Source organism: Oreochromis aureus, linkage group 17 (genome assembly GCF_013358895.1).
Source record: "Oreochromis aureus strain Israel breed Guangdong linkage group 17, ZZ_aureus, whole genome shotgun sequence".
NCBI lineage: Eukaryota > Metazoa > Chordata > Actinopteri > Cichliformes > Cichlidae > Oreochromis > Oreochromis aureus.
In genome coordinates this window covers 31,614,850-31,630,041 of record NC_052958.1, presented here as the reverse complement: position 1 = coordinate 31,630,041, position 15,192 = coordinate 31,614,850, and the positions used below count along the sequence as shown (strand labels likewise).

Sequence of the window (15,192 nt, the reverse complement as noted above, 5' to 3'; positions counted from 1 at the left end):
TTTGTTTTGTTTTGTTTTTTAAAGTTGAATTATTAAAGAGTTTAAACTCCACTAAATTACAGACTATGCCCAAATGAAATAAATTCAAACCACAAAATCTGCTGGCTGGAAGTTCACAAAGGAACCCTGTGTATCTTCTAAACAGCCGAAGGACCAGTTTTCATGTTTACACTGAAAAATAATCACGTGCATATCAAGGACACGAAAGCATCTGCTCTCTGAAAAGTCCACTGCCGTCCAGCTGCAGATCTTAATGACTGTATGCACAAGCTAGAATGCTGACTTAACTGTGTTGGAAATAAGACCAAAATTCTTAGATTTAAATAAGATGTATGAGAATGGAAAGCACTGTATTCAGCACAAGAGCTGCGTTCCATTTTCATAGTATAGACTGTTTTGCTGCATATGAGCCAAGATGGCTTGCTGGGTCCTGCCTGAAATAAAAATAAATTAAATTAAATTTTTTTAAAAAAGAAAAAAGGCTTTGTAGCTTGTAGTTCATAGTTCATGTCAGGTAGCCTTGTGTTTTTTATGGGCTAAAGTTCCTACAAACTAGAGTGCAGGACGGATCAACTATTGCCACACAATGCAGTCACGCCAGATACCTTGAGCAAAATTTCACATATTTTTCTTTTCACAAATGTGAAATCATTTCATATTAAGCAACCTCATTATGTAAATAACCAAGTCTAATATTTTGTCCCGTTTGTTTAAGTTTACATTTGGTTTTATTTATGTATCCTAGTTATGTTCAGGCCTTCCATTACGTCTAAGACTTATTGTTTTTACGTCAAACTGTCAAACAAAAAAACAAAGAAAAAACGAACAAAACAGTTTTTGCCGCTGTTTGTTGTACTATAAATCCTTACTTTACACGCCAACTCGTTTCTGTCGACACTACTGTAGCGGAACTGAAATTGCAGAAACCACGGTTCAAACACGGAAGTAAATAGCTGTGTACCAGAGCTGGGTAGGCTGGGTGCTTGCTGACCCTGCGGAGAAATAGCTTTAAAAGTATGAAGTTTACTTGCTGAAATAAAGGTAATGTTGTCGTCTGCGGTTCAGGGACGGGCCTCCCTTTAGTGTTGGCGCTTTAGCCGTGTAACGTTGGTTTGACGTATCAGCCGGTGTCAGCCAATATCAAAAGAGACACATGTAGGTCCTTGTATGAGGACTCCGCTACAAAGCGGCAGGGGTGCCAAGTCCTCGAATTTATGTCTAATTTTTCATTTATGTGATATAATTTATTATTATGTGTAACTGAGGTGTAAAAATGCCTTTAACTACCAGAGACACTTCACCTAGCAGTGTAATCGAGAGGCAAAGGTAAAGACTGATTAGTTTGACAACTCACACCACCTGTACCCTTGAACAGAGGGTTTTCTCTGTCCTCAGTCTCAAGTTACTGCTACAATCGATATATTTATTATTATCATTCCTTTATTTGTTGTGATTAATATTCCTTTAAAAAGTTTGATAGACAAGGTTGAAATTTACAGATTTTTTAAAATCAAAAGATTTGTCAACATTAAAAATTCCTGCCTGTGTTTTTATGTGGCCTTTATTGTGTGCTCATCTTAACCATTCATTTTTCCCATTTTTCATTAGATGTTTTCTGTTATATTCAGAAAAGGTGGCTTTGCAGCCCAGAAGGTAACATACACATGATTTTACCTTTTCATTGCTTTTTGTAGTTTTATAACTTTTTTTTTTTTTTAACTTTATCGTGAATAACTTTTCAGGTATTACACTGGGCTGGTCCTGTGCAAAAATGCTGGCCATCAGCCCGGACTGGGGCTTCTGTTGGTGAATCTGTATCTTCCAGTTGGGCTTCACCAGCTAGTCTCTGGTTTGGAGGAAGAGGAACAGGACGAGCAAAGCCTCTTGCTGTGTTTAGTTTTAATAAGACTGACCTCTTCCAGGGAACCCAGAATCATGATGCTTCTTTTTGGATGAGGAGCCAACACTTCCACACTTCTGTTGCGAGGTTGAAAAAGCGAGCACTGCCTGAACCTCCCCCTAGAGAACTTGATCTGTTGCGCTATGACATGAAGGACTTGTTGAAAAGTCCCAGACCTGCCCTCTACCTGGGGTTTGCAGGGCTTATTCCCTTTGTCTCACCCACGTTGTTTATGGCTGTGACTGAGAGCTACTACCCAGAGTTGGCTTATGCCCAGCTAGCCTATGCTGCCTCCATCATTTCTTTCCTTGGTGGAGCGAGATGGGGATTCGCTCTTCCCGAGAGCAGCCCAGCAAAACCTGACTGGATAAACCTGGCCAACAGCGTTGTCCCCTCCCTCTTGGCCTGGGTGGCCATGCTGATGAGTGACAGCATTGTTCCTGCTGCCACCATGGTCATCATGGGACTTGGAATCTCACTCCATTATGATCTGTGTCTCCTTCCCACTTACCCCAGCTGGTTTAAAGCCCTGCGTGGCATCCTGACCACTGTTGCATTTTTTTCTCTCTTAGGCACCCTAATAATGAATGGTTCTTACTCAGAAAAGAACGTTTTCAGAGATTGATGACATTTAGCTGGACAGGGCTTCCCTGGGTTATGCTACATTTTTATTTAGGTGATCTAACTTCAAAGTTTTTCTTGATATTGAAGATCTCTGAACCTGTTGGGTTGATCTCTGTTTCTAGAAGTTGCATGTGTAAATATCATGTCACAAACTGAACTCTTTTAAAGCAAACGGGAGATTAAAAAAAAATCAAGTCTGTACACCTTCTAGTAACATGTGTTCCACTTTGTCATGGTAATGTGGACAAAATTTGTTCCATACTGTTTTGTCTTCCACATAAAGCCATTACATTAAACTTGAACCTAGTCTTTCATATTATTGAGAAGCATGTGTCAGTGATTTTTTTAAACCACTAGGAGACGCCAAAGTCCAGGATGTTCATATTCTATGAAGCAAGAAGGAAAATAAAATAGATTGAAATTGTAATATCTTGTTACTGAGATAATATTTAACACACACTGGGGAAGATAATTATTCTGTCTCCTGCTGAATTTGTAAGTTTCCTCACTTTGAAAATATTAAAAAAGAAATAAACAGTTGCGCTGAACCCCATAGCAGAAAAACACGCCTGTGGTGATGGTGGTGTTTGGGTCATACTCAGCATTTCTCTTCTTCATTTAATGCCAAAGAGCTCAATTATGGTTTAATTTGACCACAACACTTTCTACCAAGCCATCGCAGAATTGTTTAGATTTTCACTGACAAATTTAATACTCGCCTGAACATGTGTAGCAAGATCTCAGCCTATTACAGTGTGGTGTGTTGAATGAATGATGTCCTTGATGCCTGTGGTCCAAACTGCCTTTAGATCATTAACAGGTTCCTCCTGTGCGGTTTGAGCTGATCTACCTCTTATCTCATGATCATCCTCATCCAGTGAGGTAAAATCTTGCATGGATCTCCAGACTGGGGGTGATAGAAGAAATATAAAATGACCATCAATTTCCGAAAAATCGGATTCCTGCTGATGGTCTTGTAGCCCCCCTTTTTTAAATATTTTTTTTTAACCTGGTTCAAAGAATTTGCCCAAATTAAGTTTTGAGTTGTTAAATGAAAATTGCATATTTTTTAAAGCAACATTTGCACTTTGTACTTCAAATTAACAGCTCCACTGTAGTATCGACATCACCGGGGAAAGGAGTTATTACATAAGCCCTGAACTGGACTAATCTCTACTTAAAGCCTCAGCGATCGAGTGTCACACGAGGCCAGAGACGTGAACACAGTGTAGAATAAAAACCTGGGCTCTCTGTACACTAATTGTCTCAGCTGGACAACAAATAATTTTATTAGGATTTGAAAAGAAATACACGCACATCTTTTAACCTTTGTATCCAAATTTATTCACATAAACACCAGCGCCTAATAAAGACATATTTGAAAGAAAGGCAAGAGAAAACAGGGGTGTTGAAGTCCGCAGATATCTGAGAAAAAAAAATCATATAAGGCACAATTCTCCTTCTCTGTCCCGTATAAAAAGACCCTTTTAATGAACCAATGACCCTCAGATGAAACCCCTTACTAAAAAGTCAAACTTCTCTCAGATGTCACACAATGTGTAAATACAGTATTGCACTTGGTTTTCTTTTCGTTTCTTCAGATTTCTTTGTGAAACAGTTTCCCCACCACACATGGGACTTGGTCGGATTATGTTTGATGATAAGAAGATAAACAAAAAAACAGAAAATTGCAGCAGGTGACTTCTTGGACTTTTTGATTAAATATTAGAGTAACGTTTCTATTCAACAATTAAACCAAAAAGAAATTACCCTGATAAGTGTTCTTGGTTTTCAAAGCCAGAGATGAACTGATCTGAAGTAGATCTTGGTGGAGTACATAAAGCTAGGAGTGCACAGTAAACACAACCAACATTTGGAAACTTTGTAGAGATCTTCTTACTCATTGTCAGCCCTGCGTTAGCGCTGCAGGATTTTCTTTGTATGAGCAAAGGCCTACGGTCACATCTACAAAGGTTCCATCTGCGGCTGTTTGAGTCCAGACTTCAGTGGACTGCAGGTAAACAAGGGCAAACAACATATGGAAAAAAGGAGGGAGTGTTTTGAAATTTTAAAAAAAGTTGGGTGCACCTTTTCTTACACTCGTAAACATGTGGTCACAGAGGACTCTGCTGCCTACTTCTGAATACCCAGACCAGACCGCATGTACTCATACACCACGTAACTAATGCTGACGGCTGGTATGACCTTCATGAAATTGGGCAGGATGCCACGGTAAAGTCCAAAGAAGCCCTCCTTTTCCATAATCTTCTTCACCATCAGATTCATCGGCAGCTGCTCTGAGCCCTCAACAGAAGCTGAGAAAAGAAGGTTAAAGCCAGATGAGTAAAGAAAAAGATCTCATGTTTAAAATCTCCAGATTTTGGAAGTATTGGCTGCTTATAAGAAACATATGTTTGAAATTAGCTGAGATTAAAGAACTGAAAATTGTTTTCCAAGCATAAATGTTGATGACTTCAGAATAAAGCACAAGGTCATGAGTTAAACCTCATAACCACGGTTTTAAAGTTATTTAACCCCCTCCGTGGACAGTTTAGTGGTACTTCTGTTTTATTTGAATGATACCTCATTGAATTTAAGAGACAAATGCAAAATAAAACCTTCTATTCCAGTATATTTATGTGGATAATTTTTGGTGGTTTATATATCATCATTTGGAAGTCTTAAATTATTTGAACACAACTTCTAAAGAAACAATAATACTTGACATATTTTACAGTGCTATTATTTATTTTTTTAAAATAGTAAAATGCAGAAGCAGTGGGTGAAAAACTAAGTAGCCGATACTGCTAATCAAATGCACTTGATTACTAATCATCAAGCCAGTATGAGCACCTCTATTAAGCAGACGTTTTGGCAGTTAACACAACGCCACAACAACCTTATGAGCGCTGTGCACAAATGCAGCAAAGCTCAATGACGAGAGACTAATAAAATCAAACAGAAAACCTCAAGTACTCTGAAGTCTTAAAGAATCCGGTGATTTTTTAAAATTATGTCCTGATATGTAAAAACGTTGAGGGTTTTTCACACTACTTTAAGTAAAATTTGGATAAAGAGCTCATTTATGATATTTTGTACTCTGGTAGTTTTACTTTAAATGATGTCAGCGCTCATTCAGGCCCTTTACCGTTTCCTCTCTTTAGTACTGAAGCATATGCACGTGTCAAATGTCTAATGAACAGACTGGTTGTAAAGAGACTCACATAGATTTATTAATTGTCCATTTAAGCAAAGATTTCATGAACAAATCTTGAATTTCCTCGTAAAACACTTTATAATCTCTGAACAACTCAGTGGCATTATGGTACCACAGGTTAAATGCCAGCATTAAAAATGAGCGTCTATTTCTTTAATAGGGTTTGGTTCACCGTACCTTGTGCTTGCATGCGGGTTCGGATCAGAGCCAGGGGATAGCTGGCCAGCTGGCCGCAGGTGCTGGAAATGGTACCGCAGCCCAGCAGCACCAGAACCCCTGGATTGGCTGTGTCTTTGGCATAGTGGGACAACCAGAAGTTCTTCAAGCTCTGGTATGGAATACGCAGGAATGACAGATGAGAGTGAGGTTTGATGCATCATATTTTGCAAAATCAGCACACAAGTGATGCTTAAACAGATTAAAATGGAGTTTTCGATGGAAGTATAGCGTTGCAGTTGATTCTGAACCTTCCGAACATTTTTCCAGACAGGAATGATTCATCAGGATTTACCTCATACACTGCCAGATCTATCCCAGCGTAGGGGATAATGCCCAGAATATTGGGAATGTAGCCCTTGTAAAACGCCTTCACTCCCTCATTCTTCAGGACTTTCTTGGCACAGTCAAACATTCCCGAGTACTGTCCGGTTTTCCTCAGGGTCATACGGGTTTTCATCACCTGAAGAGACAAAGATGATTAGTGTGGCTGTTTTACATCAGGCTGCACATGTCACTTAACGTGTTACTGCATCTTTTATGCTACTGGATTGGTTAAGACATCTAAAATTTATTTGGACACTAAGACATGATAAAAAAAGACACATGAGGTAATTAACAAACCAGTAAAACTGCACACACCATATATACAGCATGTGTGTCCGTATGGGAAATGGAAACTTGCTTGTCCCTCCTGTGGTGCCTCCGACTGTTACTATCATCCACACGCGCACTCTTTATGCATCTGTGCTGTAAAGACTACACTTCCACTCACCTCCATGGGGTAGATGGTAGTTTGTGCGGTGGCTCCAGCCAACGATCCTGCCATGAACCTCTCGTGGGTCCTCACCTTACCCGGTTCACTGGACAGCAGCTTCTTGTACTGGTGACACAGGGACATGAAAACTGAACGGCTCAGCAGGATCACACATCAGTGACAAAAGTGACTGCTAGTGTTAGGAGTTCTCAACATGTAACATTTAACGTGACCATGAGCTGCGATTTATACTGGAATCTGTAAAGAGGAGGAGAACAGAACTTACCTGTTCATAAGCCATGAATTTAATGGCTGTCTCGGGGGCGATCTTCATGACATTGATACCATTTCCTCTCCACAAAGAAGTCACCCCTCCTTCTTTTAGCATTTGCTTAAAGCCGCTGACCAGGCTGATTTTGTTGGTTTTAGAAGCATGCACCTGGAAATAAAAACCACTTTTAAGTTGTAACAAAGCAGCAAGGGCTTGAAATTCAATTGCTGAAATTCAAAGTGAGCATCAGAATGGAGAAGAAGGGTGATTTAAGTGAGTTTGAATATAGCACAGTGGTTAGCATATAAGCAGGGGTGCACATAAGTGGTCCTTCTGACATTTCTTTGGAGGTGGAGGAACACCAAAGTAATTGCTTAAAGGAGCTTGCTTCTTCGACATCTTTAAGAGTTCTAAACAAATGTCTGTCCTCCAGAAAATCTTATGTACGCAAACGCGCGTTGCAACTTCTTATCTGGTGCGCGTCTTTTATTTTGACAGCGAATGTGCACCTGCGGACCACTTATGTGCACCCCTGCATATAAGCATGGATCCATTCTGCCATGAATCATTGGGTCAGGGCGGTGGTGATGGCATAACGGTGTGGGGGATATTTACTTTGGTACACTTTGGACCCATTGCTACCAATTGAGCTTACCTGAGTGCTAATGGTGGCCATTTTCATCCCTTTATGACCACTGTGCACCCACCTTCTGATGGCTGCTTCCAGTAGCATTTTGCGTCACTACGCTTAAATCAACTGGTTTCTTGAACATGATAGCAAATTTACCGTGCTGATCACAATACAATAGAGAGCTGTTTGGGATGTGGTGGAACGGGAGATTTGTATCATGATGTGCAGCCGACAAATCTGCAGCAACTATGTGATGACGTCATGTCAATATGGAGCAAAATCTCTGAGGAATGTTTTCAACACTGTGCTGAATCTGTGCCATGAAGAATGAAAGCAGTTCTAAAGGGAAAAGTGAATCCAACCCAGTACTAGCAAGATGTACCTAAAAAAGTGTCTGCTGAATGTATTTATATGGTATTTTTTTTAAAACGGATAACCCAAACTAACACAAGAACATTTTTCTAAGCTAATTCTGCGCCATTTTTGCAGCCATGCCACAGCATTCTGAAGCACACTTACCACCACACGGACCAATGCACACATTTAGTAAAAATCCAATTCATGGAGAAAAGGACGAACAACCCAACAGGCATTTTATAAAATCTAAAAGAAATCTTGACCCACCTGCATGAAGACCTTCATTCTGTCCAGAGGGGCTGTTCCTGTACGGGACACAGCACCCGCCACTGCTCCTGCAGTCAGCTGCTTCCACCACAGACCCGTGGTCTTCTCCTCCTCTGTGAACTCATCTGGGATGGTGAGGCTATCACCAATGTCCAAAACCTACACCCAATACAGTACAATCAAGTCACAGTCAAAGAGACTGCTGAGAATAGACTGTTTATAAAAGATGCACATAGCCTCTGGGACCGTCTTAATCCTTTGTAATTATTATTAGTAATATTTATTATTTACACAATAAAATATTCACTCTATAAAAAATAGAATAAGTTTATCAAATAATAAACCCAACATATATTCATTAATAACAAAAAAAAATACCCCCATTGCAGTTCCACCTTTAAGGTCCAGTAAGACCATAACTTTCTTTTCCCAAGCTAACTACTCAGTTACATACGGAAGCGTAGAGCTGCCACCCAGGCAAAAGAAAAAAAGAAGTATATCACGTTATAACGTGAAAAGTCTATTGTTCTAACAAGATACTTTTCACGTTTGTACAATATACTATCATGTTTGTACAATATACTTTTCACGTTTGAACAATATAATATCACGTTATTACAATATGCATAAATATCACGTTCGTACAATATAAATATCACGTTCGTACAATATAAATATATTGTACGAACGTGATATTTATGCATATTGTAATAACGTGATATTATATTGTTATTTTGTTATCGTTTTTATCGTTAACTTGGTTTTCCTGGGTCTTTTCACGTGTGTTATGAATAAATCTTGTTTTTTTTCGGTACCGGTACTAGTTTTATTTTGTTGTATTTATCCGCGACACCTTAAAGGCCGGTCCGTGAAAATATTGTCGGGCATAAACCGGTGCCTGGCGCAAAAAAGGTTGGGGACCGCTGTCTTACACTACCATTTTGAATCCTTTTAAGTGCAGTTTAAAAGGAAGGAAGAACCCTTAAAGGCCTTTTCTGAACTGAGCGGTTTCTGTCACACTTCAGGTCTAATTATAGAACAAAATGGTTTGCATCAGAAGTTATCGAGGGTGGTTTCTGCCTATGCAGCCAACCTTTGGAAAACCCAGGAACTATTTTAGAGATGATTAAACCACGTCTTTATTAATAAATGTGTAAAGGTGTAAAAACTCATCATTAAGAGTTAAAACCTCTGCAGATGAACTTTTAGCTAAGCTGGACAGCGTCATTACCACACATTTCCAGCTTCACCTTAAACGTAATGCCTAGAAGGATGGGACCCATGCCATATCCTTATCCAAAACTTGCATAACTACAGGTCCATGCTGCGAGATCAGTTACATCACTGCACATCACTGACGTAAAGCTGCAGCAGGGTTTTTTTTTTTAACTTTTACCACTGCAGTAATTGTATCAGCCTTTTTTTAAACAACCCCCAAATAACAAATCTGCCCCCTAAAGACATTTTTAAGGCAGGAGTTGACGGCTAACGTTAGTTTTAGCTTTATCTGCAAATAGAGCACTGTGTTATAAAATTATAGGTGCGGATTTGGCTAGAGATTTGCCTTGGCACCCTTGAAGCTTATATTACCTGTGCATTACATCAGGTATGATGTGGTTTTAGAGAATGCTAGTCAGCAGATGGGCCTCTTCATACCTGACATGATGTAAAGGTGAAAATATTAACCTGTGTTCTCCAGTGGACATAATTGCTACACTATTTCTAAACTACCTCAACCATGCCTCAGCTAAAGATAATAATACTTTTACCCATGACCAGATGACAACCAACACTCAACATCTGAATACAAGAACCTACCATATCCACATCCACCTCATACAGCCAATCGTCTTCCAAGTCGAGGAAAAACCAGCTTTCCTGACGTTGCTGTTGCTGCTGGTGAGGCTGCAGCAGAGCCAAGGCCATCTCAAGCCTTTGATAAAGCCGCTAGCTCTAGCAGTTCTAACAAAGGACAAGGTCCTATAAACACCAGTTCTCAGACCCGTCAGGATCCTTCACACAATTCTGATCAAGGGCCCAGACAGAGGTCGACAGTCAGCAGAGCAACGCACTAAATCCAAAAAGCTTCGGCTTGAACGCTGGAAATAACGAGACCTTTTCATTGCCATAGATGCTCCCAACAAGTCATCAAGTCTCACAGACGCATCATCTCGGTTTCTTCTCTCCTGTTCCTTTCTAGACTAATTAGTCTTCCTCTCACCTCCTCCAGTCCTCCTAAATGACACACTAATCCACCCACAGCTCAGGCTGAAATTAGCTCATCTCTGCCGAGCTTAGAAACCAAAGGTTAATTTGACTTCCGAGCTTATGCCAGTGAATGAACTCAGCGAACGCTAGAGATTACCCACTGACTGAAAGTGGACGCTCCTCCAGCACGCAACTGTACTTAAATATAGGCAGCAGCCCTTCAGGGTTTGATTATTCTCTGATAAACTAATAAAATGTCAGAGTTTCATGTTTGCTCCATTCAAGAAGATTTCTTTTACCATTCAGAGTTCATTTTATTCACAAGTGACAAATTCTTCAGACTCCTCCCCCGTTACATCTGCTCTGACATGAACGAATCAGACGTACTCATCTGTTGCCAAAGGTCCCCCAAATCCGTTATTGCGTGTCACCTCTCTGTGGCAGAAACCTGCACTGCAACTAAAATATTAACAGTATACAGAGTTTAAACTTTAATATATTACTTTTTTTTAAACTAAAACACACACCAACCCATGTCCAATAATAATAAGAAATACGGCATCTTCTGCAACAAAACCAGCCACTGAAGTAGTGCAAAACAACACCTGGAATTGCCTGCACCAGCCACTGCAACCACACCAACTACTCAAACATCAGCAACAACTGCAACCATCTGAAACTAATGCCAACTACTGCAAACAAAGCAAACACTAAAACCACAGCGACACATACAGCATACTGTAGAGATAGTGAGTAGCGCTCCTCACCGTGGTGTGCTTCCAGTAGCGGACGATCTCCTGCAGGCTGGTTGCTGGGTTAAACAGGAAGTGCTCTCGCCATTCATTCCAGTCCACAGTCATGGTGCCATCCACATCAATACTGTAGGTTAGATTTTTTTTGTGATTTAAAAACTAAACCATTAAGGCTCTATACTTTAAAACAAGAACTGATAATCACAGTAAAAGTTGTTTTTTTGTTATAACACGGTTCCTGTTTCTGAGCTTATTTTATGTAAAATGACATGAAAGTATCTGTAACTGCTCTGTTTTCATGTTCTGCTTCTGTCCTCACTGGCCCCTCCAGCCCCACTACTATACTTTATTTTCAGTCATTCACTTATCAGTTACTGTATTTTTTGTTTACTCTAGTTCCACTGTTATGTGTACTCCTGCACATGTGCAGCTTCAAGCTTTGCTTATGCAAATCCTGTGCATTACAGTTCAGTCCGTACTGCAGCATAAACCACAACTGACAACTGACTGTAGTTATATGTATTTACTGCTCTTTGTGTGTGTGTGTGTTCCTGAACAGCAGTTTTTGCCATCTCACTGCATATAGTGATATTTTGAATATAAAATATAATGATAAGATAAATATAGTGAAGATTAAAAACAATAACATGATAAATTAACGCACAAGCTTTAATACATGAGTGAAGTGAGCAAGCGTGCAGGCCGGGCCAAAACCACCCATAATATGTGTTTTTTCCTAGTTTCTTTAAATAATGAAGGATTTATGGAACAAACTGTAATTCTGATAAACAGACAATTTTAATCAATACCAGCAGTTCTTTCATTCTCGCTAAACTGCTACTGTGTCTTAAAACCATATATTATTCTTTCTTTACATCCAAATGTGTAGTGAGTTTGAGTATTGGCATGACATTAAACGCACCAATAAACACATTCTGACTGACAAGATGTGGCCTGGTCCAATGTCAGCGGCCAGCCGTGCACTAGAGATTCAAAAATATTATTTCCTGGTGTCGACACGCTGCGTCAGGGGGGTCAAACATCTTGCCAACTCTTTATCATGTGCACTCACTCATCTTTTCAGCCAAGCCGCACACTCAGCCAGTTATCAGTCGCTCACATGGGTTCCCACCTTTAACTTGCGGCGCGTCAGGCTGCTTTCTTTCTCGTCTCGCTCGGGTCACTGCTGTAAGTTCACAGTTTGCTTGTGGAGTAACAGCTATAAAAAATAAATAAGCTGAAATACCTTTGAAGGATTTTCTCTGCATGCTCTTTGCTGATTTCCAGTCCCAGATCAGCAAGTGACTGCCTGATCTCTGTAATGTCTATACGACCTGTAGAAAGTAAGCATTTATTTGTACTTTTTCTCTTTTTGTGCATTTTCAATATTAAAATGTGCTACATAATAAAACGCCACCATACCATCTTTGTTTTTGTCCAAGCTCTTGAAGGTCAGTCGTAATTGCTTCTCATGGTCTTTCAGGTACTTGGAGAACTCGCGAAAGTCGAGCCCCTCATCTTTGTTTCTGTCTCCAGCAGAAATGATTTTCTACAAGGAAAAAAACCCAAAAAACCCCCCCCACACAGAATATTAGCAATCATTCTACTTCGTGTTGCCGTACCTCATTTGTTTGCTGCAGCCGGGTGTTTGACCTCCTCATAAGGTGGAGGGAGAGGTCTGGGTTCTCCTGAGCCGTAAGGGGAGTCTTCCATCTCCTGCTCAAACAGCAGCTGGCTGATTGTGGCGGTTGGTGGTAGAATAACGCAGCAAAATGCTCCTTTACTTTATCTCAACTCACGCTCTGTGTTTTTAGTCCTCTGCCTGCCCGAGTTACTGGCTATGTAGCATTTTCTGCTTTGCTTTCTTTGAATATTTTGCACCTTTTATTGCTTTCACAAGTGTTGATGATGTCCCAAGATCAAGACAAAAAAAAAAAAAAAATCAAATCCATTGTCTCGCCAGGTTGAAGCGAATTAATGGAAACAAAAATAACGCCTGGTACCACATCTGTTATGAGCAATGGCTCTTTGTTAAGAAGTGAGCCAGCAACTGAGAACTGTCAGCATGTTTGTGTGAGAGCACAAACGAGGCGAGCATTACTGTTTTGACATTAATTTTTGCTCAAAATGAGGGCACTGACCAAATTCGGTTATGTGTGTTACCACCTATTTATTACACAGTTATGATACTAGTGCACAAATAGGGGAAAACTCCTGTGTTATAGCACCTGGTTACACACAGCAGCGGCCTCTCCTTACCTTACCCGCCTCAAACTTTTAAAGCCATCTGACAGACTTATGAGCGCGGGGAATGTGCAGTTATTTGATTAGTAAAGGTGGGACCTTCCACTTACAGTCTCAGCAGTAAAAGTTCACCTTTGAGACAGCTTTAAAAATTCTAGAGCAGTTTTTTTCAGTCCCTTCAGCTCTTTACAGCCGCCTGGGCGTGCTGAGTGCCATTCCAGAGAATTCAGAGTTTATCTTCACTACTCAATCTGTTTTAAAGAAACTGAAGAAAAGAGTTTTAAGCCACGACAACAAAGCATGCATATGGAAATAACCTCTCACATATACTGCACTTTCAGTAAGAGCATTTTCAGCAGCTACACAAAAGTGACTGTGGATGAGAGGTTTAGTGTAAGTTTAAGGACAAGACTGCTGTCAGATCTTTTGGAGCCTGTTGTGCAGCTATATGGACTTAATTGCCTTGCTCAAAGATGCATAACCAAAGAAAGGAAGGGCGTGCAACATTATTTCCCATCTAGAATCTAGATGGCTTAAGAAATGCTTTTATCCCTAACTAGGCATGGATAAACTTGAAAAACAAGTACTGAAAAGTATGTCTGTGAAGGTTCTCAGTCATCCAGTTCATCGTATTCTAAGGAGCTTGGAAAGAAAAGTATCTGGACTTTTTTAAGTTTCTTGAAGATGTTTCACCTCTCATCCGAGAAGCTTCTTCAGTTCTAAGAGCAAGAGCAAGTCCTTAAAAGCTCCTAAAGCTTCCTGGGAATTTGAACTTCTGCTGATGAGGTGCCCGTGAGAAATTTTTCTTTTTCCAACAACAAGTAGTAAAAATACTACTGAGGCTGCACTACACAGCTCTCGCTTTTATCTCTGGTTGAACTGCAAATCTTAAGTGTCTAGAGGTCCAATATAAACCTGGGGTGTAACAATCAGCTGATGAAACGATTATGTTAGAAATGCACTATTTTGTCAGTCAAAAAATTGGAACCACGTACATCCTCTCAAAGACAGACCTTTGCCTGCGAAAATCGGACACTTGGTTAAAAGTCAATGTAATGCGCACAAAAAACTAAGAATCCAGTTATCATAAAGATCAGTAACGAAAAATAATAAATAACCTTCTAAGAGTAAATCTGACTGCACTTGGCTGCTCTGGCGGATGTGATTTCACTTCTTTTAAGGTTAACGCTGCCACTACAAGAAATATTTGTTGTGGTTTTCTTTCCGTATTTGGGATTTTTGCACACTCCTGTTTGGATCCGTTACTCTACCTGAGCTGCCCCTTTCTCAGCCTTGATGCCCATAGCATCCAGGCCTGCCTTCAGCTCGGACACATCCACTTTTCCATCCTTGTTAGCGTCCAGCTTGGCGAACAGCTCTTCGTACACTTTCGACGCATTGTCAGCGCACCGACAGTCTGTAAAAAAGAGCTTCCTCACCACCTGATACATCTTAAAACTATAAATGAAAAATGGCACAGGCCTGTAGAGCTCCACGCACACACACACTAACAGAAACTGGGTAAGCAATCTGTTGTGGCAACTGATTCCTGTGGCTCGCGCTTCTGGTTTTAGGACTTCCGCGGTGCAGCCTGGGGAAGTGATAGTGAAGAGAAAAGTCCTTATGGGTCGGCGTCGGTGTAAAGTCCAGCGAGCACACGATAATGTGCTGATTTGGCCAACAGAGAGCTTTTTGCGGATGAGGTAGGAGCGCTGTACAGATCGGTGGAGGGACTCGGTTGACTTCGC

At 40.4% G+C, this 15,192-nt stretch overlaps 2 protein-coding genes across 4 annotated transcripts; one reads left to right on the top strand and one right to left on the bottom strand.

Moving 5' to 3' along the window:
• Positions 1 to 816: 816 nt before the first annotated feature.
• On the top strand, positions 817 to 2,843 carry LOC116315460 (transmembrane protein 69-like). Of its 2 annotated transcripts, none has more exons than XM_031733768.2 (3): positions 817 to 1,041; positions 1,609 to 1,653; positions 1,743 to 2,843. In XM_031733768.2, exons 2-3 carry the CDS (start codon positions 1,609 to 1,611, stop codon positions 2,523 to 2,525), a joined length of 828 nt encoding a protein of 275 aa, XP_031589628.1. In that variant the 5' UTR covers positions 817 to 1,041; the 3' UTR covers positions 2,526 to 2,843. The 2 variants fall into 2 exon arrangements, with proteins under 2 accessions (XP_031589628.1, XP_031589629.1); XM_031733769.2 differs by lacking the exon at positions 817 to 1,041 and adding an exon at positions 1,049 to 1,326.
• Positions 2,844 to 3,844: 1,001 nt separating this feature from the next.
• Positions 3,845 to 15,180, bottom strand: LOC116315478 (calcium-binding mitochondrial carrier protein SCaMC-1-like). Of its 2 annotated transcripts, none has more exons than XM_031733802.2 (10): positions 14,716 to 15,180; positions 12,623 to 12,749; positions 12,447 to 12,534; positions 11,216 to 11,327; positions 8,241 to 8,399; positions 7,001 to 7,153; positions 6,733 to 6,840; positions 6,253 to 6,420; positions 5,919 to 6,069; positions 3,845 to 4,839 (listed from the first exon to the last, which is right to left on the bottom strand). In XM_031733802.2, the coding sequence occupies exons 1-10, from the start codon at positions 14,893 to 14,895 to the stop codon at positions 4,658 to 4,660; spliced, it is 1,428 nt and encodes a 475-aa protein (XP_031589662.2). In that variant the 5' UTR covers positions 14,896 to 15,180; the 3' UTR covers positions 3,845 to 4,657. The 2 variants fall into 2 exon arrangements, with proteins under 2 accessions (XP_031589662.2, XP_031589663.2); XM_031733803.2 differs by lacking the exon at positions 14,716 to 15,180 and adding an exon at positions 12,854 to 14,696.
• Positions 15,181 to 15,192: the final 12 nt, after the last annotated feature.

Coding starts and splice junctions, on each gene's coding strand:
- LOC116315478 (XM_031733802.2), bottom strand. CDS start 14,895: ATGTATCAGGTGGTGAGGAAGCTCTTTTTTACAGACTGTCGGTGCGCT. Junction 6,421..6,732: donor CTACCATCTACCCCATGGAG/GTGAGTGGAAGT, acceptor TTGTCTCTTCAG/GTGATGAAAACCCGTATGAC. Junction 4,840..5,918: donor AACCCGCATGCAAGCACAAG/GTACGGTGAACC, acceptor TTCTTTTCTCAG/CTTCTGTTGAGGGCTCAGAG.
- LOC116315460 (XM_031733768.2), top strand. CDS start 1,609: ATGTTTTCTGTTATATTCAGAAAAGGTGGCTTTGCAGCCCAGAAG. Junction 1,654..1,742: donor GTGGCTTTGCAGCCCAGAAG/GTAACATACACA, acceptor ATAACTTTTCAG/GTATTACACTGGGCTGGTCC.